Raw genomic sequence first — 27351 nt, 5'->3', positions numbered from 1 at the left:
GTTTGAAGTCAACGAGCTTCCTGCCAGTTGTGGGTTTTAGCAGACCCAGCAGCCACGGCCTGATGCAGAGATCCTTGCTGCTGTCTCAGAGCTGCACACGAAGCAGAGGGTGCAGCAAACGACTCATAACTGGACTATAAAATTACTGGAAATTGCAGGAAACGACCAAAAGTTGGTATTCCTGGTCACAAACAATGACTGACCAGCATTAGGTGTTAACTGGTCTATGTGAAAGAAGAAAGTGTTGGTCTGCTAAGGGTTATGAAGATATTCTTCCTGAAGCTGAACGTGCAGCAGGAGAAATGGGAGTGTAATTAAGTTTTTAATGGGAATAGACCTTTGGCACTGACAATTCAAGCCCTGCTGCACTCATTGACAATTACCAGGAGCTGTGTAAGGCTTTTGGTTTAGGAGGAGAGTGGCTGAAGGCTTTAGAAGGGTCATAATCACACCGAAGCTGGGTGATAGATTCCATCAGAAGCCCTGCTCCAAAGAGCTTCCAGTCCTGGTCCTACTTCAAAGAGCATTGTCCCCGATGATGTGTGACATGAGGTGGTGGGAAGACCCGCAGAGAGGTTCCTGTTGCAGGCTGGTACCTGGTGCTCGACTCAGGGCTGGGGAAGAGTGTGACCAGTGGGTCCAGCTGCTGGCAGGGGGGTGCTGTGCTTTGCCTCTGCAAAAAGAAAGGGCCCGTTTCACTTTCACCATGGTTTTCACATTGCTCCCAGGATCTCCTTCCACCTCGCCCTATAGAATCTCCTGCTTGGGTATCACTGTCTGAGGCAAGAGCTGTGCTACAGCGTTGGGTCCTGCACTAGAGCCTAGTTTATAGTCTTCACTGCCTGTGCTTGTAGAAGGAGATGGAAGGGATGTTTCAGGAGATGCTGTGGGAGAGAAGAGAAACAGAATTAAAATGGACACTGTTCAATGGAGCAGTGCCCGAATAAAATCAGCAAACCATCCTACGAACCAAGGAGTGAGAGCTTGGGGGATAGGGCAGGAGGATCCATCCCAAATATAGGCTTGTTCTGGCATATTCCTTCCTGTGTGTGATGAGGCACAGGATGGGTGATAGGCATGGACCAGCTCTTCTCAGTGTTTTGCACTTGGGAAATGCCCCCGAGTGCTTTTCAACCCTTTCTCTCCTCGTCAGGGGAGCGCTCAGCCTGCTGCCTGCTGTACTTCATTTACAGAAAGCAGCATCCCTCTAACCTCCCTCGCTGTAAGGCGGCTTAAAAAATAAACCCAACCAACCAAAACAAGCTAAAATACATGATGCCAGCACTGATGTGGCTGAGGAACAGCAAAATATGCCACAAGAGGGATCATAACTAGCAGAAGAACGTTTGAAAGACATCATGTGGTAACACGGCAGCAGAATTGCCACTCATGTTCTACTTTGTGTTTCAATAGCATGGTCCAGTTGCTACTACAGCAGATAAATGCTTTAACAAGTAGCCATTGCCTGGTAGCAGTGTCCAGAGTGGTTGAAGACACTCTTCTATTTAGGTCATATTGTGTTCTGGTTGACTCAACCAAGACACTTTACGTCGGGAAACTCTTGCCACTAATAACTGTGTGCTGCTTTGTGGTATTCCCCAGCACTGCTTATGTTCGTAGGAACATATTGTCACCAATCTTGATCTCCCTCTTTTTAAATCTTGTGATGTTTAGAAGCATCTCAAAATTCCCTCTGGATCATGCTGTTCCACAAAAAAATCTCAGCTTCTCTTTGGAAGGACGTTTCTGGATTGCAAAATAAAGGGAGTCTGCAAGCAGGGGGGGTGGGGCTGTGAACTCTGATTCCAGTGTGATGCTTAAACACATAAAGGAATTTAAAGGTCTCTTTCTGAACAGCTTCTCCTCTCCAGTCCCTCCATCACACTGACACCAACAGCATCAAAATGGGCACGTACGGTCAGGAGGGGCATGAATCACAGAGCTCATGGTGCCTGGGAGGACGTGTCCTGGCAGCGGCTCCAGGCTGAGGTTGGGAGGTGCTGACTGATACTGGACATCAATGGTGGTTCCTGCAGTGGAAATGGGAGAAGACATCATTCTTTGCTTAGTTACCTCTAGAAGGCCCATGATGCTCGGTGCCAAATCTCTTTATATCTTTTTTTCAGAGCATATGGGAGACCTCTGTGGGTGTGGGTGTGGTGAGGAGTCTTCTCACTGTCTAGGGACAGCCCCTGGGATGGCTGGGGTTTCAGCTGATACCCAACTGCTCTGCTCACCTGGCCCTCTGTGTTTCCCAGTTTCTCCTCTTATTTCCCCTCTAGTTATAACTTTTATGTACTGCTAACAAAACCTGTGTTGTCTTCTTGCAAAGTGCATCAGTTGGATAGGTTGCCCAGAAGTCAAGCGTGTGAAGCAGCACTAGGTGTAACCATTTCTATAAAACTGATTTTCAGAGGTGAGCTGGAAAGAAGTGGCTTGGGGGTTGGATTGGAGTGAGAAGACCCCATGTTCAAGCTACAATTCAACCTGAGCCTTCACTTTCCTCCTCCCAAGCCCAAGTTCTGTCTACCCTACATCCTCCGTAGAAGGACACAAACCCAGACATGAAGCCCTGGAACGCCTTTGAAATAAAACATCTTTGCTGTCCTTTCTCAGCAGGGTCCGTACCTCCCAGCAGCATCTCCTGCAGCAAGCTGTCGATCCTGGCCACCCCAAAGAGCTTCACAAACTGGACTTGCTCTATCATCTGCCAGGTGATGCTCTGCAGGGGGGGCAGCAGGAGGAGGATGTCGCTGAAGCGGCCTCGGGAGTCGTACTGGCGGTCGTTGATGTAGTCTTCTAGGTTGACTTGGACCTGGAAGCGCATGTTCTTCACCTTCCCGGGCTCACTCAGGCCTTTGCAGTCTGGGAGGGGGGAAAAAAATGAAGTTAACTGCTGGCCTGTGTAGCCAAAAAGTGTTATCTTGTCAGTCAGGCCCTGTAGAGGGAAGTGGATGGGATGTCAGGAATCCATCTCTCAGAGTCTCCAGGTTTATCTGACTGAGTAGCATTGGGCTGCCACTATTTTGTATCTCACATGGAATAGGGAAACAGTCATGGGAATTTGGGAGGAATTGGCAATATGAGGGGAAACAGTAAGAAAACAAGAGCTTGCTTCAGGTGGATATGTCTGGGCACTACCACTAGTGAAAGGATTTAACAGTTGAACTAGATTTGTCCTTCCAATGAAATGTCCTGGAGTTTTCCCCTGAAAATTTGTAAGTCCCAACTGCTGCCACTAAATCCAAGTGGTTTTAGTGCCTGTATGTTGTCATTACACCCACTGCAGCATCAGGTCGTTGTCTTGCTTTCCTCTCCTTTGACATGTGTTATTGTAACTCTACAGACACTGAGTTACAAGTTCACTTCTGTAGAGCTTCACACTTTCTCCTTTTAGCTGAAACCACAGCACCTGGCTGTCACAATGATGTGAAGGTTCACTGAAGGTACCGAGCAGCAGGGAAGGTCCTTTGTCAAGCTCAGTTTGATAATACCACCCCTGCTCAGGTTTACAGCAGGCTCTCTGGTGAGCCAAAGTTCATGCTGTTTGTCAAGCTCCTCCATCCCCATTTCAAATCGATGAATACAGCAAAGAACTAGTGGAAGATACTCTAATTTCTCCATGCTAATAGATGACAAAGACAAAAGGGTGTTCTTCTGAACCCAGGATTGCTGTCCCATCTCTTCTCCAAGCTACAGGGCAAGACGCACTAAAGACACTTTGAATAGGAGGTGGTGTGTGTGCAGCAGGCATGTAGAAACAGGAGTGTTCAGGGGGAGCCTGGGCTGGGACAGAAACTCCTGTGTTTATGGAATGAGAACAGAACAAAGGTTCCAAACCAGCTTTTGTTTGCCTCCAGTGTTTCCCTGGTCTCCATCCTGTGCAGAACAGCCTTGACCTGGGTCAGTACCGGCTGCCAGCAAGACCCATTAACAGGCACCCGTGATGTTTCTGGGCACTCTATAACAGTCCAGCCCTCTGTGGTTTTTAATGCTGCTTTCTGAGCTCTGATGGATGTTCTGCACTGCTGCTCGGTTGACTCACTTCACTGATGCATAATTCAATATAGGCATATATGTCCTTAATAGTCATCTCCTTCATTTCAGGCTGATGGGCTTCCCTGAAGCCGAGCTACCGAAGCAGCAAAACTCCTCCAGGGTCTGCAGAGTCTGGCACATCAGTCTGGCTGGATTTAATACTTGCTAAAGAGTGAAGTGGTCAGGAATAGGTCGCTTGAACATGTCCTTGCTGCACTCTTCTTACAGCAGGGGCAGGGTGGAAGGAAGAACTGCTCCCAAGGGGGTTTCCTGGTTATTGGAGAGCCCTCGACTCCTTCTCAAGCCCCATGCTTGGCCATGAGGAAGGAAGCTTACCTGGATCAAAGAAGATGATGGCTTTAAGGCAAGCGTACTCATTGTCATCTATCTGGATGTCCCTCAAGGGTTTCACCAGCTCATCCAAGATCCTGGTGGCCACACGAGCGATTTCCAGCTCAGGGCAGTGCATTGGGATGATGAAGTCATTCCCTGGGGAGATGAGAAATTCAGTCAGATTTTCACTCTAGCTCTGCAGACATGGTCTCATCCAGAAGTTAGCCCAAAGCACGTTGCCAGATAGTCCTAGAGCCTGTGTGCAGCAGATTCTCAGTGTGTAGGTTCATACTCAGATCCATAATCAAGAAGCAAACCTTGGATCTCATTCTTTGGTCCTTAATTATCTCATTTGCACCTCAGTGTACCCACACTGTACACAAAGCTGCTCCACGTTCTGCTCTGGTTTGCCCTCTGTGACACCTGGCATCTGTTTGCAAGTGGTGTGGCATCTTTATTTTTGGTGTGGGGGGGTTTTTAAACAAAGTTCTCCCTCCCTCTTTTATGTACTGTGTAGCTTTCCAGTTCGGTATCCTGATTTTTCCAAGAATTATAGAATTATAGACTGGTTTGGGCTGGGAAGGGCCTTTAAAGGTCATGTAGTCCAACCCCCTGCAGAGAGCAGGGACATCCCCAACTAGAGCAGGTTGCTCAGAGCCCCACTTTGATTTTGGTAGCAGAGAGCTACATGAAAAGGAAATCCCTGTTTGCATGATAATTTTTAATAGACCTTTCTGCTGAGTATTTAAAGCACTGACACCCCACCACTGGCTTGCTGTGTCCTGGCCATTTCAGTTACAAAACCAAGGCAATGCAGTTTGAGATGTTATTTAAATATTGGGGGGAGAGGGGTTTCTCATCCACAATTTCAAAGCAGTAAGGAAACAGCTGTAAAAGTCCTGGTGAATTTGCTTGCTCCCTTTTACCCTTCTCCAGAGACCTTCTCAAGCACTTTGTCTCCAGCCAGACCATACCCTGGAGCACAGAGAGGATTTCAGTCACTTGGCAATGACTTGGGGGTGCAAAATATAAAGGCAGGAGTGTGTTTCACTACTTTACCTAACAGCAGAAAATCGGTGTATGGTATGGACCTCTTGGCTACCCCCAGGAGCAAATGTTCCCCTGCATGGGCTCTGAGCAAGGCAACCTGGAGATGGCAGGGAGGAAAGAAAGAACATTATGTTGGAAAAGCAAAGAACAGAGCAGTGAGCTGTTGCTGCTGAGATTAAGCCAAATTTGGTGTTTGCTTATATATGTCAGATCTATGGATAAAGTACTAATAAGAGCTAGAAATTATTAGTACATCTTCATATACTACAGTCGTGGCAAACCAGATGAAAAGTTGTTTCCAAATGAAAAAGCAAAGAGGGGCTTGAGTAATTTGAGTTTTGAGGAAAGAAATGGCTTTTATGTTCAAATATCAGGGACTAAAAATGGGAAAATCAGTCTTTTTTCACTCTGGACTGGAGGGACCAATTCTGTTAGATCCTAGGAGACTTTGGCTACTCGACTTGCTTTTAATTGATTCCTTTATGACTCTTTCTTGCTAGTTTATTGCCCTGTGATCTACATGTTAAAGCCAGATTCTCTTGCTGAAAGGTATGACTGGGAATCCCTCCTGAAGGCACTGGGTTTGCTGGGAAGAGTCCTGTGCCTTTTACCTGGTCGTCAAGCGGGAGCTCGCAGAACGCCGGGATGTATTTTGCCCACTCCACCAGCACCAGCAGCTGCTGTTTCATGGACTCACACACATCGTGGATGGTTGCAACCTTCTTCATAGCAATGTCTGTGCTGTGCACGGGGCTCAGCGATGAATACTGAAAGAGAAACAACCCTGTTGCCTTAGGATCAGACCTGGGCTGTTTTTCCAGCCTCCATGGTGATGATTCATTGATAACCCGTCAAGCTTTGATACTCATTAACCTCCTCAGGTCATGGAGAAGATGTTCTACCATGTGGTTGCATGCTTGTTTGCTCAGCAGCGTGTACTGTCCAATGTACAGCCCATGGTGAAGCCTCCACGAGGTGGTGCTCGGTCCCAACAGACACCCCTCCCTCCTCCACCTCCTTCCCCACTCTCCAGGTTGGCTCCAGGACAAAAATCTGATGAATAATCCCCTTCCTAGCAGGAGCCAGCAGCTTCCCATCAGTCACTTCAGGCAGCCGAATGCAAGAAATGCATCCAGCCTTTCTCCCCCCAGTAGCTGGGTGGGATTTAAAACACCCATTTCAACCTCTAAAGTGCTGCACGGAGGGGAGAGGGTTAAATCCTAATTTTTGGAAAAGGAAGTGGACTCATTGCTGCGTGTAATATGCAACATCTGGAGCATATGTTTCAGTGGAGAAAGGATATTTGCATAAGAATTTAAAGGATGCACAGGGTGAAACTCATCGTGGGACACAAAATCAGAAAGCAATCAGCCTTTGTGGAAGCCCAGTGATTTTATTGGCTTTATTTTTCTCCACTAAAATTTTTGACCTGGTAAATAAGTTACCAAAAAAAAAGATAAAATCGAGCATGATGGGAACGTTATGTTCTGAGCAGGACAGAGAGAGTGAGCAGCAAGGAGGGATAAGTTACCAAAAAAAAAGATAAAATCGAGCATGATGGGAACGTTATGTTCTGAGCAGGACAGAGTGAGCACCAAGGAGGGACAAACTTCTGCATGAAATGCAGCTCCTAGGGGTGCAGCAACAATTTAGGCTGGGGAAAAAGGGGACCTGGGGTGTGCAACATCCCTCAGCCCTTGAAATTTCAGCTTTGCATCTCATGCCGAAGGCTGCATCTGCTCCTTGAGGGACATGTTGGCTTGAGAAGGCACCAATGATTTTAAAATCTGCTTTGGGTTATCTGTGATGAATTTTGGAGACTTTCAAAAGCTGGATGCATTCCTGTCTAACCTGCCTTAGGTGAACCTGCTTGGGCAGGGGGGTCGGACTAGATGATCTCCAGAGGTCCCTTCCACGCTATGATTTTCTTCCCTGTGGCTTTGTGCAGGAGCCATCCAAGAGCAGAAGAAGATCCAGCCCTGGGTTTAGTGAGTTCCTAACCCCCTATGGAATACCTGAAGGCCACGAACTTCTTTGGAGGGCTGTCCCCACGTCTCATACCTGCTGTGCCATGGCCTCAGCCTGAGTGAGCACGTTGATGGAGAGGGAGCCATTGTCCTCATAGCTGCTCCTGCGAATGCTGATCCTGTCACGCTCGTTCTGCACGGCTGAAAGGGGAGCCAGACGTGGGTGTGTTAGCCAGAAAGTTCCTGCACAACTGATGGCTGCTGGGATTGTGGTCCCCAAAGTGGAATGGATGAGGCTTTAGTGCTTGCAAGACCCTCCACTCCTGTTGGGTGCTGGAATAAAATTAAACAGGCACCAGGGGAGGGGGAAAGGCCACCAAAGAGGGAGGAGATCAAGCACAGGAGCAACAGAGGGAGATCAGGCCATTTATTTGGCAGTTGGAACAAGCCCTGTGGGATATCAACTGGTCCCACTGGGTTTGATGCAGCTCAGGGGGAGTTTGGGGATTTGATGTCAACCTTTCTCACTTGGCAATGCACCTGCTGCTGGAGTCCTGGCCTCTGATACACTTCTGGCCATCTCTGCATCCTCTCCTGAGCCCCCAGTGTAGCAGGATGCTCTTGAAGTTGCCCCTTGTCCTACAGCAGTACTTGAAAACCATCCTCTGATCCCACCTCAAAGCAGCCTTGAAGTGTCCCCTCCACTTGAGGCAGGTGATGGTCCCCAGAGGACACCACCACTCACAGGGAGCAGGAAGAGTCACCTCGTTGAGGAAGCTCCAGAGAAAAGAAGCTTAAATTTGCTGATTCCCCCTTAAAACCATTCCCCAAGCCTTGCCCAGCCTGCTGCTGCTTTCTCTGAGCCTGGAACCCCGATGGTGATGCCAGCACACAGCTGAGGGAATGATCCAAACCAAGGCTTGTCTCCAGCTCTGCTGGCACCTCGTGCAAATCACTGCTGCAGAGCAGCTCAGAGTATCCTGAACTGTTAAAAACAGTGAAGCTCAGCCCTGGGCTCATTGCAGACAGAAAGGTATGGCCATGCCATGGCAAATTAGGAAAAAAAAAACCCAAAAAGCTGATTTTTGAGGTCCATTCCACCCCCATCCTCTGTCAACCCTGCACGTTGAACGTCAGGCAGTTATTGCACTTGAGCAGCTTATTTTTGCAACACAGGCTGCACGAATTGACTGCCCTCCACTGCAGCCATCAAGTCAAACTGCAGCAGAGAAAAAAGGCAGAATTTAGGTTCAGTCCAACCTTGTTCTCTCTGTTAGTTTCTCCCCCAAGCCCTGTTGCCTCCATCCAGCATCAAGCAAGTCCATGTGGGGATGGAGACAGGAGCCTGGACACAGACTCAGCATTTCCCTAAGTCTGGGCTACGTAGAGCTCAGGAAGTCATTGTCAGGTCCTTAAAGCAGAGGGAACAGGAAGATTTAGCATGTGGTGATAATGCAACACATCCCTCCTCCTTCATCCAGCCATTCCAGGCTCCTTTTGGTTTTATTTAGGGGATATGACTCAGACATAACTGTCAAAGCCCCACACTCTGGGAGCTTTAACCCCTTGGATGCGAAGCAGTGGGGGTTTGTCTCAAAAGGGAGATTTTTTCCAGCAATCTTTTTTATATATTTGTCAAATCAGCAAAATCTTCTCACTATCCCTCTTTCAAGGCTTTTGCCTGGCTGCTGGGCCTTGCTTTAGGGCAAACACCTCTCTTTGGACATTTGGTGCTCTGAATTCATGCAGAGGAGGAGCCTGTGAGCTCCGTGTCGCACACAGCGGGGTGGGAAGTTGGGGGCTTTTTTTTTGGTCAGCTCAGGTCCAACCACTGACCTGTTTTCTCAACCAGCCTCTGATGAGTGGCCAACAAAGTGAAAGGTCAGAAAACAAGCAACAGTGACAAAAATCAATATCTCCTGTTCCAGGCAGGAGCGTAGTATGGCTTTGCCAGGATTTGGGGCTCTGCCTTGCTGTCAGTCAGCACCCCCCCTGGGTAGGGGCTCTGTTGGGGTCCAGCCACCCAAGGTGTTCTGCAGCTCAGAGCCAACTTTGCTGGACTGGCTGCAAGGGGCTGGATGATGCATTGATCTGTAAAAGATGCAACACACGTACATATTTCTGGAGCCTTTTCAGGGTTTGGGTACTATGTAGAGCAAATCAGACATCAATTTAGAGAAAAAAAAAACCAACAGCCCTGGGGAGGCTTTGCTAACCTACCTCAGACTGCAGCACACATTACCCTATGCATGGGGGCTGTTGGAAAAGGCTGCTCAGAGAGGGACCTCCACCATCTGAAGGTGAAGGTGGTTATAGGAACCATCACCTATGATTCATCTCCAGAACAAATTCATGGGGTTTTTTTTGGTACACCGGCAAGACGAGCAGCAGCATCGAACACTGAGCAGCAACAAGCCCACCCAAATCCACGTCCTCGCTGACATCCTTGGGAAGTCCCCACCCAACCTTCTATACCTGGTTTCATACCAGTGCTTCCCCACCTAATTCTCTGAGGTTGAGGGAACTCTTTTGCCCTCTTCCAAGAAAAGGTACAAATTTTGCCTTTCTAACTGACTTAGACATCTTATCTTACGGAAGTCCTACAAACCCAGGCAGACCTGGTCCTACTCCCTGATGACAGACTCCTTTAAGAAGCCTCAGCCTGTTTTTCTCCTGGATCCTTTTTATGGCACATATTTCAGTGCTTCCCTCATGCTCTGATAAGCTCAATCTTCAAGTGTAAGTGGATGGCACAGACTGACTTTCTCAAGGTGATTCGGGTGTTATCGCTGAAAGTACCCAAGATGTGATGGAATTAGGTACAAAAGGGAGTTAATGTTTCACCTGCCACCAAATCCATCTATTACTGTGTGGTAATTATATTGCTGTATTTATTGTGCCTGTAAAAGGGAAGGGATAGGTCACTCGTGGTGAGGCATCGGGCGTGCTGAGGGTGCGCAGGCTCAGACCTGAGCTTGGCTTTGGACTCAATAAAACTCAGCACATTCACAAGAAGGACTGAAATCCCAGTGCTGGATCCCACCATCTCCCAGGGACTCCTATTTCCAGGGTGTGCCTGGCAAAAGCTTTGCTCACCCATGTTCTCTGTCTGCTGCAGAGGAGCTGTTGGAGGGGCTTTGTTATTCAGAGCCAATTTGGACCCTTTTGCCATGAGGATGTGAAGGATGCTGATGGCTGGGCAGGCTGTGGGGCACCTCTGGTGGCTCTTGAGCAAACAGAGGCGTGTTTGTGGCCTTGCAACAAGCCCACGGTTCCCAAACATTTTGTCCTTGTTGCCTTGCCACAGAGGTACAAAGCCTGTGATGAGGAACCTCCGGGGAGTCCAATAAACACAGGCACTGGTTGGAAGGGGACAGCAGCAAACCAGTAACTTTCCACGGCAGCTGCAGAGGTTAAAGCCCTTCCCTACATAGGAGATACCATGTCCATTACTACTCCACTAAAACCATCCTCATTTAGCCCTGATGGAGTTGGAAACATAGTCACAAATGGCACAGAGAGCAGGAGGAGGGAGGTGAGGGCATCCCAGCCTGGTGCTGGCATTCACCAGCTCTCAGTGTTTCTGTCTCCACCAAGAGATTTACCCCTTCTGCTGCCTGTTTAATTGATATGCAGGGATAATTATTTTCCCCAAGCTGCCTCTGATTTTGTAGGTGTGGTGTATTTTACCTGAACATAAATCCCAATGGTACCTGCCCATTTAATCCTTTCATGGGCTTTTGGTCTGATTTATGACTATCGCCAAGCAGGGAAGATCCTTTATCTTTTCCATCCATCTTTGCATTAAACTGCAGTCCCAGCCTTCTGAAAGCTGGTAGGGGAATGGGCCAACAAAAGGTATGAAACAAGATAGAGGTCCCATGAAACATTAATAAAACAGTCCTATAAACCTGTCCAATTTAACCAAAATAAAGGAAAAAATAGCCTCAAGTCTTCTCACTGTGTTGTGGCAGCAAGTGATACAATAATTCTTTTTGCTTCTGTGTGAAACTAAAGGAGTTCATGTACATTCATAAATCACTTTAAAGGGGATAAGAGGTTAAATATTAACCCCTCTTGTTTTCACCAGCAAGCTGAATCCTGACAGTGGCATTTCAAAAGCCTTCCAGGGTTTCAGACGCTCGACTCCACGTGAGCAGATGACCTGGCTCACTTCAAAAATCACACCCTGGTAATTCATTTAAGGTTAACCATGATCTCAGAAAGATGCTAAAAATAGTATCCTGCTGTTTTCTTTGGATTTTTCAGTATCTGGTGCACTCCTCATCCCCTGATGCTGTAGTGGCCAAAAACCTGTCTGGTAGCATTGAGCAAAACAATAGAAATCAAACCTCTCCTCTGCAGAGAACAGCCAGAAAATCCCCAAAACACCTAAACCACCGTAAAGTCTCAGCCTTAACCAAAAAAACAAGAATAAAGGTGTGAAGCTCCTGTGGAAGTCTTAAATCCTGATCCTCATGGTGTTTCAGAACACAAGAAGGGTTTTTTCTTCAGTCAAGCCTTTTCCTCTCCCCTCATCCCAACTTTAATGATTGTTGACTTGTAGTTATTAAAGTGAATTATTGATACCAAAAATGTAATCAGGATAAGAGTCTTTCTGAATGAGCTAATTTCTAGGAAAACTGGGAACTGGATTTTCCACAAGTTTTGGCCCATTCTTGCTTTCACTGGCACTGATGGACCCTGGATCACGTCTTGACGCACGAGCCTGGAGGATTAGGGCTCGTGTGGGACATTCCTGGTCCTTTTGGAAAGCAGGATCAAATTCAGAATGTACAAACAAGACAATCTAAGGGCCCTACTGATGCTTTTCTCAACAACCTCTGCCCAGCTGCCCCAAACCCTTAGCCAACCTATAGCTTGACTGCACTGTGCTCCAGGGCCAGCCCATGCTGAGACCCTCAGCCCTCCAGGGACACTGCTGCCTCTATAGACAGCCAATTTAAAGCTAGCTTGTGTATTTGCATCACAGAGGTTTTTCTTGAAGCAGAAATTTCCCTTCTAGCAGGCTAGATAATGTAACTCCTTTCAATTTCACCTCCACTAGAATTATTTCCAAAATAGAAAAAAAAAAAAAATAAAAAACACAAGAGAAGAAGAAAGATCCAAATGTGTCACGTCATGTCTAAGAACACAGGACGACTGGGGGAGTGGGGGGGGAGTCACTCTGGATCCAAAATTCCAGTTTCTCAGTGGGTTTTGCTGGGGAACAGCAAGTTTTCCCATGTTGCACACCCCCTGGGGAAGCAACGGGTCAGTGGGGCGCTGGCAGTGGGGAACATTCGAGGGTGACACCACCCTGCCAACCCCACCCCAGGTGTATTGTCACAAACAGGCTGGGAAAAGGATCGTTTCCAGCTTCTTCCCCTCTGCTGTGAATAAACAATGCTATTACCACACCCTGGAAAGTCTGACTGCTGTTATATGGCCTGGGTGGAAAGCGGTGTGCCAGAGAGTCTCAAACTCTTGCATGCCCGTGGTGGGACAATGGGATACTCTGAGTGTGGATGTCACAGCGGTGGTCTCCCTGTGAATCAGTGCATGCCACCAAAATCCTGCTCACAAACTCTGGTATCATCCTCCCACTACTCAATCCCAAGCCATGGCTTCGCTCTTCCCCTAACTCTTCGCAATACTGTTTAATATTAATCTAGAACCACCCTAAAGCAAATAACTGTGTTCTTTTTGTGCACACAGTTGTGCAAGAAAACTTCTTTCACAGCCCTGCACACATGCTTTGGATAGAGCTCTGGTCAGCTAAGCTAATTTCCTCAAAGCAGTTGCTCAAGGTGCTTTAAAATCTTCCTCACCAAACACACGAGTCGTTTCTGAGCACGCAACCTGACTGTGCACTCATAAAGTTTCAAAGAATGTGACTATGTGGAACTTGAAATGAGTCATCTCCCATCGAGTGGCAATCAATAATGACAGTGTGAGCCAAGGTTTAATAACTTTTACCATAAACCAAATAAAAACCATGCTTCGGCTCAAAGAATGGAGCTGATAACCAGATTTCAGCCTTTCCAAGCTGTGGAGCTTGCTGCATTGGCATCTGGCTTCATCCCCATCTAGAACTGACCAGATCAGCTTTGGTTTGGTCTTTATTACTTCAAAGGCTATTTTTTTTTCCCCCCTTTGCAACATTTGCTCCATTTCTCCTAAATTAAACCAGCAGGCACTTTTGCTACATCCATCACTTATGCCAAATTTCAAGACATCCTTCTTCTCCAGGAAAACATATGGTCAGAAGGTTGGAAAGATTTTTTCATCACCAGTGAAATCTTACAGATTACCAGAAATCAGTGGCAAATTTCCCCTTGGTTTCAGTGGGACCATGATTTCATCTCTTGGGTAAGGGGGTGTTTTAACTCAGTGGTGTGGAAAGAACTTCTCGAGTTCCTTTCTAGCTCCCTCACTCTTCAGCTGTTGGTGGGTTGGAAAGCAGCACAAATGAAGGGTGGAAAGTGCTGAAACCATCACCCCACTACATGCACATCAGGGGGATTCACCATCTGTTGTGGGTTTGACCCCCCAGTTTGCTGAGCAGTTTACAAAGACAATCTCTGCCTAGAAAGTTTGGAGCAAGTAAAACAGAACCATCCGTGCTCTCCCACTATGCAAAGGCTGAATGAGCAGAGATCAGGAGTGCTGTGATAGGTCCCTAACTTTTCCCAGGGAAGCTGGCTGTAGGGAATGAAGGCATAAATTAACAGGAGTGTTTTTTCTCTTGCTTAGCATAGGCACTGTAACACTTTTTATGTCCTCTAGTGAATTGGCAGGTCACTTCCTGATGGTCACCGATACCCAAACGCTCTACAACGCTCCACCTCCCTCTTAATACAGCTGATGTGAAGTGCAACATCCAATTTGGCATCAAATTGGATGCCAAAAAGGCCATCAGCCAATATTGGATTGGTCCTTCAGTACTAGTGCTCGTGGTGGCTTTATAGCATGCTATGCCCAGCTGCAGCAAGAGGAAATCTCTCCCTGCAACACACGAGCATCATCTCTCTGGGCCAGGGCTGCTGCTGCTCTCCACCACGCTCTGCAGTGGGAGCAGGGCCAGAACCAGCAGCAGGGAGCTTTGAAATGTCTCTTTGCACCTACCTTCTTTCTTCATGCCAGCTCTGAAGCACTTCTTCAGCCTGCAGTACCTGCACTGGTTCCTCTTGTCTTTGTCTATCACACACTGTCGGCTGAACCTGGGTGGACATGGGAAATAAAACATGGAGCAACCAGCCTGGCATCAGCACCCTGAGCAGCCCCAAACACAGCTCCAGACCCCTCTGAGCTACACGTTGCCTGAACCCAGAGAAGAGCAAAAGGTTTGCAAGCAACAGATTGAACGGATGTTGGCTTGGCCCAGTTCCTCATCTTCTCCACCGCCGTTCCTCCCCGCTGGGAGTGCAGGGATTTCAGACCACCCACCCTGCAAGGTCTGTGATGGTTTTGGCTGTGAAAGAATGATTGTGACTCAACTTGTGCTGGTGTAGGAACTCCATCTCCCACGTTCAGACACTTATTGGGTGTTCAGGGTTCGTATGGTCCCTCGTTAACTCCATCCAACTTCAAGTAGAATAATTACATCATGGACCACAAGCCCGTTTGTGCCTGCAGCCTAGTTTTGAGACATGTGGCCTCCTAATTCCTGTCCACTTCAACAGAGGACTTAGGAACCTAAGTAAGTGCTGTTCAAGACATGGCCCACGTGGACTTGGCAGCTCTTGCCACGGTGGGTGAAGAGATGGAAGAAGAATCTGCCACGCAGAGAGGAGACGACGTGGGATGCTCCACGACCATCAGCAGGTTGTAAAAGCTGAGGCACTTTCCCAGGCTGGTAAAAAGCCAATAGTATAAAGGCCCAAAGACTTTCCAAGGAATTCAGGTCTGTGATAAACAGCAGAGCTCTGAGCTGGGCTAAGCACAGCACAGCTCACCAAATAAGGATTTGCAGACACGCAAACCTTTGCCATTTCCTTGGCTTCGATGCTGTGGATCTTCCTTCAGCTGCCAAATATCACAGAGATTCACAGATTCCCAGGGAGGGGCAACAGCTCCATGCCCAGGAGACTGATAGCTGAAATTTCAAAGAATTCAGTAGGAGCTGTTGCCTCTTCCTGCAGGGATCCCACGGTGCCTGGGATGGGCACTGTGTGGGTGGATGCTGCCGTCACCCCAGGTGCCTTTCATGGCTGGTGTGTGCTGGACTGATAAGGACCCCAGCAGCATTTTGAACAAACAAGGTGACTCCTGTGGCAAAAATTTGGAACACCCTTGAATGAGGAAATGCTTTGGAACAGCAAGAAAACTTCCAGGATTTAATCAGAGGTGAAGAGCTTGAGTGTATTCTTCTTTTTCCCCCCTCCTTCCTCCTGTGCTAAAACAAACACCACTTTGCTAAGGTCAACCAAGATATCTGCTTTATAATTTAGAACCTCCTCCTGGTAAAAGGGTTCTCTCAAATGCATACCTGTGTGCCAAAGTGGACATGAATCATCACTGGTCCACACTGGGTTCTCAGAATGATTGTAAAATCATCAGTGGTATGTCACTGTGCATAGTTTGATGCATTTTAAAACAAAAATGGAGAAGCTGTGGGGGAGGTGGAGGCTTTGGAGTTGACAGGCTCTTGGATGCTCGTTGCTTTTTACCAAGAAAATCAAGATATACTGTGTTTGAGATGAAGTCTCTGGAGATTTGGTCCGTTGCCACCTTGGCTTTCCCTTGCTGGGCTGTGGTGAGGCCAGGGTGTCACTCTACACCCAAAATCTGTCATTATACATGCTAGTCAGACCTTGATTTACATTGTGAGGAAAGCAGTGATGCTGAACTTGCTAAATAGATCCTTGATGCCACAAAAGGTGTCAGGGCCCAAGATGAGATAGGACTGACTTTACTCCTTGGCTCCCTGTCCTCCAGCCACAAACTAACCTGCAAGGTGAACGTTGGCCTGGTAACGTGGCGTTTGGGCTGGGGACCCTGTTGTACAACCTGATATCCACCCTAAAATATTTACAGCATCACTACATTGCATGTATTTAACGTGGCAAGGGCAGGTACCTGCAGGAGTAGACGTGGTTCTTGCGGACGCTCCTCCTGAAGAAGCCTTTGCAGCCATCACAGCTGGAGGCCCCGTAGTGTTTGCCGGTCGCCCGGTCCCCACAGATGGAGCAGAGGGAGCTGAGGCCATTGGTCAGCAGGTTGGTGTTTGCTGATTCGGCTGTGATGGTCTCTGTGGGCAGGGAACAGAGACCATTAGACCTCTCTGGGATAGAATCCAGAATCAGCTGACAGCAAGTTAGCTTCTTTAGGCAAAGCAAAGCACCTCCAGCTTGATGGTCATGTTCTTCTCAACCTCAACTGAGAGTGGCTCAGTTGCTTTGCTTCTGATATTAGTGTTTTACTTTCCTTCAGCAAACAGATTTCAAACTTCACGAGCCAACACGCTCATGAGACTTTAACAACTGCCACTACTTGTCTTGACATATGCAGAGAAACCTTACCTAGAGGTGAGAGAAATGCTTTTGAGGGATGGGGAGCCACCTCCCCAGACAGACACCAGAAGAACATGGTTCAAAGCTGGTGCCCGCAGAAGACAGTGGAAGGAACATCATGGACTTGAAGAAGTAGGAAGCAGAGAAGAGGCAGCAGAGGCAGGAAGGATGAACAAGCTCATGGCAGAGGTGCTGGAGATATAAAGGCTGCTCTTGAGAGCTCTTCTGCAGCTGGAAGACAGGGACAGCATCTCCCACAGGGGTAACTTCAGTTCTCCTAAGTCTGGTTCCAGCTCTGAATCACCCTCTGAAGAGGCTCATTGCTTTCCACTGGAAGGCAACAGAGGAGTGCAGGAAGATTGACCTTCTAAATTAGGGACCTAAAATTAGGTCATATGAATGCCCTCTGTCATGTCCTCTGCTTGCACCCACTCATTTGGGGCAGGAATAGCTCTGCCTCTGCCTGGCTTGTGTATACACTGCTGAAAACTCCCCTTGAAACCTCTCCCTTGGCCTTAACCACCAGACTCACTGCCCTCCTAATCCCACTAATTTGAGGCACAGCTTGGGGAAGGAAAAAAACCCCAAAAGGAGACACTTGAGAAGACCCAGATGACAGTGTTTACATCTCACTGGGAAGAGGAATGTTTGTGGAGTCTGTCCTGACCTGGGCACTCACTGCAGGAGGGTTTGATGAATTTATCACCCATCTGGGAGGATGTTCTTCGCTCCAGGGGAGCTGATCTCGTGCTACAGTGACCTCAGCAAAGTCTCTGGGACAAGATGCATCCTGCCTCATGAAGGAGACGAGGAAAGCTCAGCTGCTGTTGTGTTGAGCAATGACAAATCTTAAAGAAAATGACTCAGAGGGGAGGAATGGCATCTGATCTGGGCAGTCTAGAGAAAGTTTTCTGGTTTATAATGCATAAAAATAGCTTTGGGTCATCCACACACAACATGTATATGTACAGAGAGAGAGAGAAGGCTATTTCTGTATATGAATACACGTCAAAAAATTAGAGTGAAAATATTTGCTATGCAATGAAAATTGTCATCAAAAGAAAAAAAAAAAGGCCAATAAAGCTTTAGTTTTTCAAAAACTTAAAAGTTTTTTTAGCTAATGTTAAAGCTAAGAGATTTTTACCTAAGTCTTCACAAAGGCAAAGGTCAGACTTCCTTTCACCCCCTCCTAAAAACCTTTAAATCTGTATTTACCTTCTAGCACATGGATAAATAAATAAGTAGGTTGTACCAAGATGGGAGCAACACGTCAAGAAAGAATGACAGCAGCAAAATTATTCTTGGGTCATCATGATAGGAATTGAGGTCTACCTGTTCCCAAAATCCACATCAGATGCTCCCAACTCTGATGCAAGTGCCACCTGGGGCCTTTGGGAACATTGTGCCTGAGGTGCTTAATGGTAATTTATGTTGATTTTTAGGGTTTTTTTTACATTGATTCTTCATTTTATTTTGCTTGATAACTCTATTAAATATGGGGTACTAGAATATTCCTTTGAGGTTAACTGTACTGCTAAATGTTTGTGCCTCTGTTGCTCCATCTATTTTTTTTTTGAAGACACATGTGACCATAAACAAATAGGCCAAGTGTGCTGGATCCCATTTAAAAACAAAAATAAAGATAAGAAGGCCAATTTTCTCTTCGCTCCACTCACGCTTTCTCTATTGACTTCAGAGGAATCGAGCCAAGGTCATAAATTTTGGGTCTCCAAGAGAACCTGGGTCCAGATTGCAAAATGTTCCTCTTGTTGGAAAGCACACTCCAGAGAAGACTTTTTTTTCCCTTGTGGGAATAGGACTTATGAGGAGCTGCTTGCTGATATAAGGAAGAAATTAATAATCTGGCTTTATATCAAGTATTACTGGGGGAAGGACCATCAGCACAGACCATGTGAGGGCTCATGGGAGTTAGCAAACCAAATTTTTTGTCCCCGTTAGGTAGCTACATGTCCTCAGCTTGGCTGAATGTGGACAGAAATTAAAATAAATAAAGCCCTAAGGCAGTATGCACATGTTAATTGATAATTATGAAGGTAAATTTTAATTCCAGAATCCTGTCACCAGCTGATGATGAGAATGAGCTCAGAGAAGAGCAAAGGCACAGCCAATACTGTGTGCAACAGAAGTCTGGTTTGATGTGGCTTCCAGACCTCCCCAGTGTTTGGGGAATGTCTGGGGTTCCCCTGGGCTGATCACTGCCAGGAGAGGCACCATTGCCAGGCACAAGGTGATAACCTGCTCAGAGCTTCATTCAACGTGTAGAGGGGTTGCTAACCTGGAGCTCAGCACCACGCTGAGACGGTGCTCAAGGGCTGCTAGGATGGATCTGGGCAGAGTCCAGCTGGCTCACAACAACTGAAACAAGCTCACAACCATCCACGCCACCCCGGAGAAAGATGCTCAGAGGTGTGTGCTGGTTATAGATGCTCATCACCATGGTGTAACAGAGCAGTTGCTAAGCTGTGCCACAGTGCCTCTGAAATCTCTCCTGGAGAGAAATACAACCAGTAACATTCTCCAAGAAGAAACCATAACTCACCTTGACCTTGTGCGGGTCCCAGGGTGAGCTGAGGACCTGTGGCTGTGGCCAGACTCCTCACTAGGACTGTCCCGAGTATTCACTAGCAGAAAAAATCTGAAGTTTCAACCATTTTTTTTTTCAGGTTATCTATATGCAGCCTGAAGACTGGGAACTACATGCTGATGAGAGCATCCCAGTGATGAGTGCTTCCACCAGCTCAGCAATTAGTTCAAGTTAACCCAACTCACAACTGAAATGCATACAAACATTTGTCACCTACTGCTTCTGTATTGAAGTCACGACCTAAACAGGGCTGAAATCAAGATGCCAAGTCTTACAGTGGTAAGAAGTGACAGTGAGGATGATCTCAGTGAGGAGGATGCTGAGGAATGATGCCTGGCTTCCACCCAGAGCTGGAGCTGAACCCTGCAGACCTCTTTGCTGCTTTTCCTTCCAGTTGTGTTACTGGCTGCTCTTCTAGATGCACGTTGTATGAAATGATTTTGCAATACTTTCCAGAATGGCTTTTGCTCTTATCTACCCAGAAATCCAAGGCAGCCGTGGTGTGTGTGTAATGTACAGCTAACAAACCCCTGAATTACATGGGCTAGGACACTGAATGACATGGACTAGAATGTAAAGAGATCATAAATGTGGGTTTAGGGCACACACAGACAGAGTCAAACTGGGCCAAAACCAGCATTGCGAAACCAGTGCACACAGATGTAGGGCTGGATGGGGGGTAGCACTGAAGCCCTGGCCATGGGCAGGTCACCTGCTTTCTACATCAGCTTTTAGCAAATAGAGGGGGGAGTTTTTGGGATATAAACCGTGGCTTTGCTTTGGTGCTCCCAAATCCTACAGTATCAACGGTGAAGAGGTCTGATGGAAAGGTCAGAGCTCCTCACAAGCACACGTGGAGCTTGAGGCACTGTCAAAACATCTTTGATGGCTTTTTCATGGTCAGGCTGGGAACTGTGTTTCACCAAGGTTGTTCCAAAGGCCCAAGGATCGTGGTGGTGGCTGAGTGCTGAGACAGGTGAACAAGAACCACCGTAGGAGAAAGTGTTCACCAGCACTCAGCTGAAGACTTTGTGCAATATTTCAATAATGCCTCATATTTAAAGCAAAATGACAACTTTGACAAGAGCCTGAGGAAATGGGCATTAACAGCACATAAAACTCAAGTGAGAATATGTAATGCTAGCCAAGGTAAAGGAAAGAAATCTGTACAAAACAGGAAAATTTCTGCACTTACAACAGATATTTTATAAAGGAAAGTCAGAATTAACATTGGGGTTTGTTCGTTTCCTTTTGCCATTCTTTCTGTTTAAAACAGGCAATTTTTTATACTCCTCCATCCCCATAATGGATTCTATTCTTGATTTTGAATTAGCCTCAAAATATTTGACAAATTATGGGCTACTCAAAGATGAAAAATCCAAACTATATACCAAGGCAAATCCCACAATGATAGCAGCTCCCTGCAGCAGCAAGTTGAGCACCAGCAGTGCTCCACCTTATTAATCAACCCAAAATATTGATGAAATAGTGTTCCAAAGAAGGAAACTGTTGGTTTCAAGAAAGCACGACCTAATTTGAAAATATTCTCGTTTTCACTTCTAAAATTGTTCAGGATGTAGGAAATCAGCCCTGAAATAAATATTGCACCTCTTCCTGATCGTGTTTATGGAGGGCAAAACTGTCATTAGATTTTTGTAGGGGAAATCATAGAGACAAACCTCTCATCATGGGAAAGAGATGGATTCAACCAAACCAATATATTTTTTAAAACAGCTAAAGTGAGATTATTTCTTGAATTCTCACCATTTTGAAAACTGTTTCTGAAACTGCATAGAGTATCTGTGTGAGCTGTTATTTTGAGTAAACGATGGGAACTGGACTCCACTGGTTAGCAACATATTCCCATACATGGACGTTTCAGGTCTTTTTTGAAGTTATTTTTACAAACTATAGAGGAGGACACTTACCCAAAGACAAACAAGCTAATTTCAAAACAGCTAGTTCCTGAGAGAACCAGTTACTCATTAACAGCTAGACAAATAACACAATACTGATCTAGATAAACTTCTGAAAAAAAACTCAACCTGTCAGTTCCACTGCATGAAACAACAGGGAGACCCAAATAGGGTTGTTGGGGTTTTTTTGTAGTTAATTTGCAAAATTATATTGAATTTGGAGGGAATTTGTACTACTCTAAAAAGTAAAAAGTGTCTTGTTGTTGAGCAGCAAGAGACAAAGAGAAACATCTGTGTTAAATAACACGTCTGGAGGAGGAAGGCAGATGGAAACCTTTCTGCAAGAATAAGAAATAAAATCCTGTTTGTCTGGAGCTGGCAAAAAAAAAAAATATATATATTGAAAATCCTTTATTTGGGGACAGACAGAGCTTTTCTTGAAGTCGACTTCCAATTCAGATTTCTCTGGGCCTTTTCACTTTACTTGCCTCCTGACATCCCTCTAGTCCCACAATAATAAGTCTAATCATTTTATACTCTAGATGATAGCCCTGCTGGAACTCTGATTTCTTCTGATGAGGCAGCTAACGAGCAAATGCAAAGCCCTGAAAATCCCATCTTAATTTCACTGTGCTTCATAACCAACGAAACAAAACTCTGCTGAAACTCTCCAGAGGCATTGCTAACAGGGGTATCTCCTTTGGTTACGTGGTTGGGTTTGTGCTAGGAGAGTAAAACCTCCTTTATTTTTTCACACAAGAAGTAGTTAATGCCACAGAGTAACATTTGCTCCACAACAGAGTATTTTTGACTGCTCCAAAGCTAAATATCACCCACCACACTTTATTTCTGTGGAAAAAAATTGAATTCTTTGGACATAAACGCTCACACCTCGCAGCCAAGGTCTTTGTGTGCTGTAAGGGCACCTGTAAGACCATTTTGGTAGCCAGGAAAAGAATTAAGGCAAGTTACAAATTGGATATTGCTTCTTAATCTAAATAGCTAGGAAGAAGTTAAGTTGGGCACATGATGTATTGTCTGAGTAACAGACAAATGCCAGTTGAGATGGCATCTTTTTTCCAAGGTTTAATTATGAACCTAAGTCATATAGGGGAATGAAATATACATTTTAAGGACAAAAGATTGATAATAGCTCCTCTCTTAAAACATCCAAGGGGACAAACCTACGGCGTGTGCCATGAAGAGCTCTACCAACATTTGCAGTGCTTTGTGGGCTCTTTAGGACACGGCTCAGCCCACCAAGGAGAAGAATAACTCAGAATAGGGCCGGAAAGTGGAGGGGGTCCCATTTCAGCCCAGATATAACTGCAGAAGTAACAGAAGTTGACAGGTCAGCTGCTTAAACATTACCCCTTCCACCCTTTGCCCCACACCTCCTACCTGCCTTTCCTAGGCGCTCAGCTTTACAACAAAGGTAGAGGAGGATATTCAAGAGGAAGCAAACAGAAATCTCACCGGTGTTATTGGGAAGCACCCGGAGGTTGTCAAATTCCAGCATGGTGTAAGAGGATTCCAAGGAGTCGACATAATCGGGCATATCCATGTCCATGATGGACTGACAAAGCTTCATTATTACTTGTCACCAGCCAGGGAAGAGGCAGAAACCAGCCCCGCTGTCAATCACGGCCAAGGTTTCCCCTGCAAAGAGAGACACCCCAGCCCTGGGGATGACAAATCATTACCCAGCTCTGCCCACAGTCCCCTCCCCGTGCCAGGGGAGAAGGGCCGAAGCCGTTCCCCTCCAGTCCCCTCCCTTCCCGGGGTGCATCTGTGCTTCTCTGGCTCCTGATAACGGGCTGGAGATAAGGCCTAGACTCCAGCGACTTGGATTGCATCTTTGGGTCAATACAGCCCATTTTATGGTGGCTCCTGTGCAAACATTTTGAGAAGGGCCGTGGAGAGGCGTTGACGCCCGCGCGCCGCCCTTCCAGGCGAGGCGGTGGGCACGGCGAAGAGCAGCCAAGAGGATGGTACCTCCTGTGGTTGGCTACCAGCCCCTGGAAGAAGACCAAATGATGTCACTTGAAGGTGGTGAAGACAATGAGTTGGGGTCACCACTGCCTGAGGACCTGAGGCGTTGCCATGAGACACCAACGGTTCTCCACACAGGATCACACCCGGAGTTGTGGCTGGAAGGGGAAAATGAGGCTTTCTTACAGCCATCTGCATGGCTTCACCCTGCCCCTAGGCAGAGGGGAGCTGACTTCTCCCCCCTGTGCTGGCCCTGTCACCTGTGTCTTATCCCTCTTGACTCCAGGCAGCCCCAGTCTCCCAGAGCTCCCATTGAGAAAGAGCTGGGCTGTGGTTGCCAGTTGTTAGGGCAGAAGGTTTCAAGCAGTGGCCAGTGATGGAAATGGGAGAAGACTGGAAGGATCCGGGCAGACTCCCTTGCAGATGTGTGGTGTTGCATTTCACACTGACCCGTGCCTGGCTTTTCTGGGAAAGGTCCCTCTTATGGAAATACAACTCCAGTGTTTCCCCACAGGGCTGTGGTTTGGTTTTTAATTTACTGAGTTTTGCACAGAAGTTCTTTCCCTGTTAAGACCTATGAGCTGTGCTGCAAAAGCCTGGAAATAAAACACACCCATGCAAAGCCATGTAGCTTGAAGTCCTTGTTTCATTCCTGGTTTCATCCTCCAGATGCCTTCCCTGACATGACAATTCCCTCTCTGGTGACGATGGTTTGTGTCAGAGGGCCTTTCCTTTCCATGACCTGCCCCACAAGATCCAGTTCAACATCCTGTTGAATCTGGAGGAAGAAAAAAAAAAAAGGTTCTTGAGAAACAGGGAGAAGTGTTGCCAGAAAAGGAACCTTGGCCAAAAGAAGAGGATTGCCAGACCGCCTGAACTCTCACTGAACCGACGAGTAAGGTGGCCTCGTGTATCCTAGTGGTCTCCAAATAGCAAGAAATATGCCAAAACTGAGTTTTGAAATCACTTAGATATACTCATTTTGATTTCATCCCTATTTTATTTTATTTCTTTTTTTTTTTTTTTAAAGGATTTTTCCATCTCCTGGGGACTCACAGTGCAATGGGTTAACTCTAGACAGGCTTTTCCCCTATAAAGATTGGCTGCAGGAACACTTAGCTTTATTTTCTTATCATTTCTGGGACATAAAATAATTTCATGTGACACAGATTTTTTTTTTTTTCTTCCTTCTTTCATTTTTTTAAGGACATGTTGTAACTAGTGGTGCACAAATGACTCCTTGGTTAGATAAGACATTATGTTTTTATCCTTGGACTATGTTCCCAAGCTTTCAGTAATGCCAGCATCAGCTAACTTAGCATCTGATTAGTCTCTCTTGCCTCTTACTCAATGTCACTCTTGATTATGCCTATTAATCTGGCAATTTTTTTTAAAAAAAAATGAGTTATGGGCACAATCCTGCCCAACTCTCAGCACTCTACTGCTTTGGCAGCTAAGAGTTCTCTTATTTCTACAATTCCATGGGGTTTTCTATGGGTTTCTCACTGTTAAAATAAAAATATTGATATATTCACCATGCTGTTGGGCAGCTGTGGCCCAGAGAGAGGAAATCTGGGTTCCTACCCTGATATGGTTGGCTTTAGAGATCCCTTGATGACCTCAGTCTCTCAGTTCAGAGTGAGAGTTAAGGTTTGTTTCCAAAGAAACGTGAGCGATGAGGATGTGCTTGGTCAGTTCTCAGTCTGGAAATGAGAAAAGGGTCGTTGGAACAAGAAAAGTACCTGTTCCAGCTACTCCAGCACAGAAGCAGCCCTGAAGAATACCAGAACTTCACTGAGGCTTGAACAGTTTATTCCTCTTCCTTTCCCCACCTTCTTAGGTCACCTTCTGAGCCACTGCTGCAACTCAGCTATGATCTGTTCAAGGCTGGGACTGAGTTTTATTGAGATCAGGAGGAATCTAGCTCATTTTGAAGAGCCCTCACCTCTACTCAGAACTCTTCATTATGGGAATTAGGTGGCCAAGAAAGCTCTAGCTGGTTCCTTCATTACCTTATGGTGATGTAACTTGACAGAGCAGACTAGTTGGGGAGCTAGGGAGAGATTTCCCTCCAGTTCACTTCAAGCAAATGTGAGACATAAAAATCTGCCCTTGGAAAGCTCCTTTTGATGTGGGAAACAGGCTGGTGGCAGGTAGAAGAGGGCTGGTGTTTGCATCTCAGTGCTTGGACATCACCCTGAAGGACAACAAGCCTGCAGTCCCTTTGCTCTTCTCTCCAGCATCTCCCAGGGTGTCCACAGAACACGCACCACCCTTGGTCAGTCCCTTTGGTGGAACCACATGACAAGCACACAAGAAGCACTTTGGGGACAGGATGAATCTCAAATCCTTCACAACGTGGGGCAACACTAAGGAAAGATTTGAAGGTACAGGTTTGTGGGGTTGACCTACAGCTCCCTGCTGAGACATTCTTCCCAGGACTTGATCTCCTCGTGGGGCAGAGACATGGCAGCTCAGGAGGACCTACTTCAGCTACATCTGTGTGTGCCTACGGGCTGTGTGCAGATGCTCTGACCCTCTCTGCAATGTGCTCATGCTGAAAAGAGCTGACCAGGTCAAAGATGGGCTACTGCATTGAATGCATGAAGCTCTGGGAGAAAATCCTGGCTTCTGGTTCAGACTGAAGCCAGGCTCTGATCTTCCTTCACCACCCATTTCTAACCTTTTCTCCATGCAGAGAAAAGATAGAGCTGCACATAAGCCAAGAGCTGATCACAGGTAAAAATAGCTCCAACACGATTCAGAGATACTGACCCCAGGAAGTAGCTCTGTGGGGTTGAAGAACTTGCACCAGAATGGATCAGGAAAGTCAGAAGTCCCCTAGAAGTCCTGGCAGCCCCCAGCAGGTCTCCCCAGCTGGAGCCTTCTCCTCTGTGGCTGCCCCAGCCCAACTCTCTCCTGCTGGGCTCCCCGCAGAGGGGTTCCCCCCTCGGGGCATTGCTGGGGCTCCTCTGGCCCCGCTCCAGCAGGTCCCTGGCTCTGCTGTGCTGAGGACTCCAGAGCTGCCCCAGCACTGCAGGGGGGTCTCCCAGAGCTGGCAGAGGGGCAGGATCCCCTCCCTGCCCTGCTGCCCACCCTGCTGGGGGGGGGCAGCCCAGGCTGCCATTGGCTTTTGGGCTGCAAGTGCAGGTTGCCATCTCATGTCCAGCTTTTCACCCACCAGTCCCCAAGTCCTTCTCCAGAGGGCTGCTGTCAGTCACATCACCTCCCAGCCTGGACTGATATTGAGGATCACCTTGACCCATGTGCAGGATCTTGCACTTGGTCTTGTTGAACCTCATGAGGTTCACATGGGCCCACTTCATGAGCTTGTTCAGGTCCCTCCTGTCCATGGATCCCATCCCTCCAACATGTCAACTGGACCACTCAGCTTGGTGTTATCTTCAAACGTGCTGAGGGTGCACTCAATGCCACTCTTTATGACATTAATGAAGATATTAAACAGTACCAGTCACAGTCTGGACTCCAGAGGGACACCACTGGATGATTTTCCAACAAGGGGACATGACTGGGGGTCCCTGTCCTCTCCTTGGGTGCCCAGGCATTGACTCACCTGCACAGGCATCTTAAAAGTATGGACAACCAAAGGCAAAATTGGATGGTATGACACAGTCTTCCCAGTTTGCAAATTGATGTTGATCCCCTCCAATATGGACATAAGCCTTTTTTTAATATGTTTTCCATTTATTCTTTTATTTTTTTTGATTCAGCAAGGCTGGATATAGCTGGAGGGTGCAGGGGAAAAGGGAGAAAGGAGAAAAAAATCAGAGTTATGTTCCATAAAAATAGCATGAATGTTCAAAGATTGTGCTCTGGGTCTGAAGCAATATGGGTTTTCATATGGGCTGCAGAGAGGAGAGAGGGCAGGCTCTGAGCAACACATGGTCCCAATAAGAGAACACACTTCTTCCTAG

General features: G+C 46.8%; 1 protein-coding gene across 1 annotated transcript; it reads right to left on the bottom strand.

Annotated features, from left to right (window-relative positions):
* Nucleotides 1–344: 344 nt before the first annotated feature.
* LOC103775536 (hepatocyte nuclear factor 4-beta-like) lies at nt 345–23071 on the bottom strand. Its single transcript, XM_008942997.1, has 10 exons — nt 22901–23071; nt 16470–16674; nt 14517–14611; nt 7483–7589; nt 6033–6188; nt 5431–5518; nt 4375–4527; nt 2629–2865; nt 1917–2030; nt 345–884 (listed from the first exon to the last, which is right to left on the bottom strand). Exons 1-10 carry the CDS (start codon nt 23013–23015, stop codon nt 748–750), a joined length of 1407 nt encoding a protein of 468 aa, XP_008941245.1. The 5' UTR covers nt 23016–23071; the 3' UTR covers nt 345–747.
* Between the last annotated feature and the right edge of the window lie 4280 nt (nt 23072–27351).

Source organism: Merops nubicus, unplaced genomic scaffold, assembly GCF_000691845.1.
Source record: "Merops nubicus isolate BGI_N331 unplaced genomic scaffold, ASM69184v1 scaffold12446, whole genome shotgun sequence".
NCBI classification, from domain to species: Eukaryota; Metazoa; Chordata; class Aves; order Coraciiformes; family Meropidae; genus Merops; species Merops nubicus.
The sequence above is the reverse complement of the archived record's forward strand: the minus strand, read 5'-3'. Positions and strand labels throughout refer to the sequence as shown.

Bases quoted from the DNA above. Each gene is read 5' to 3' on its own strand.
- LOC103775536 (XM_008942997.1), bottom strand. From the start codon at position 23,015: ATGAAGCTTTGTCAGTCCATCATGGACATGGATATGCCCGATTATGTC. The intron at 5,519-6,032 runs GTAAAAGGCACA...TGCCATCTCCAG, and splicing joins AGCTCCCGCTTGACGACCAG to GTTGCCTTGCTCAGAGCCCA. The intron at 4,528-5,430 runs GTAAAGTAGTGA...TCATCTCCCCAG, and splicing joins CACCGATTTTCTGCTGTTAG to GGAATGACTTCATCATCCCA.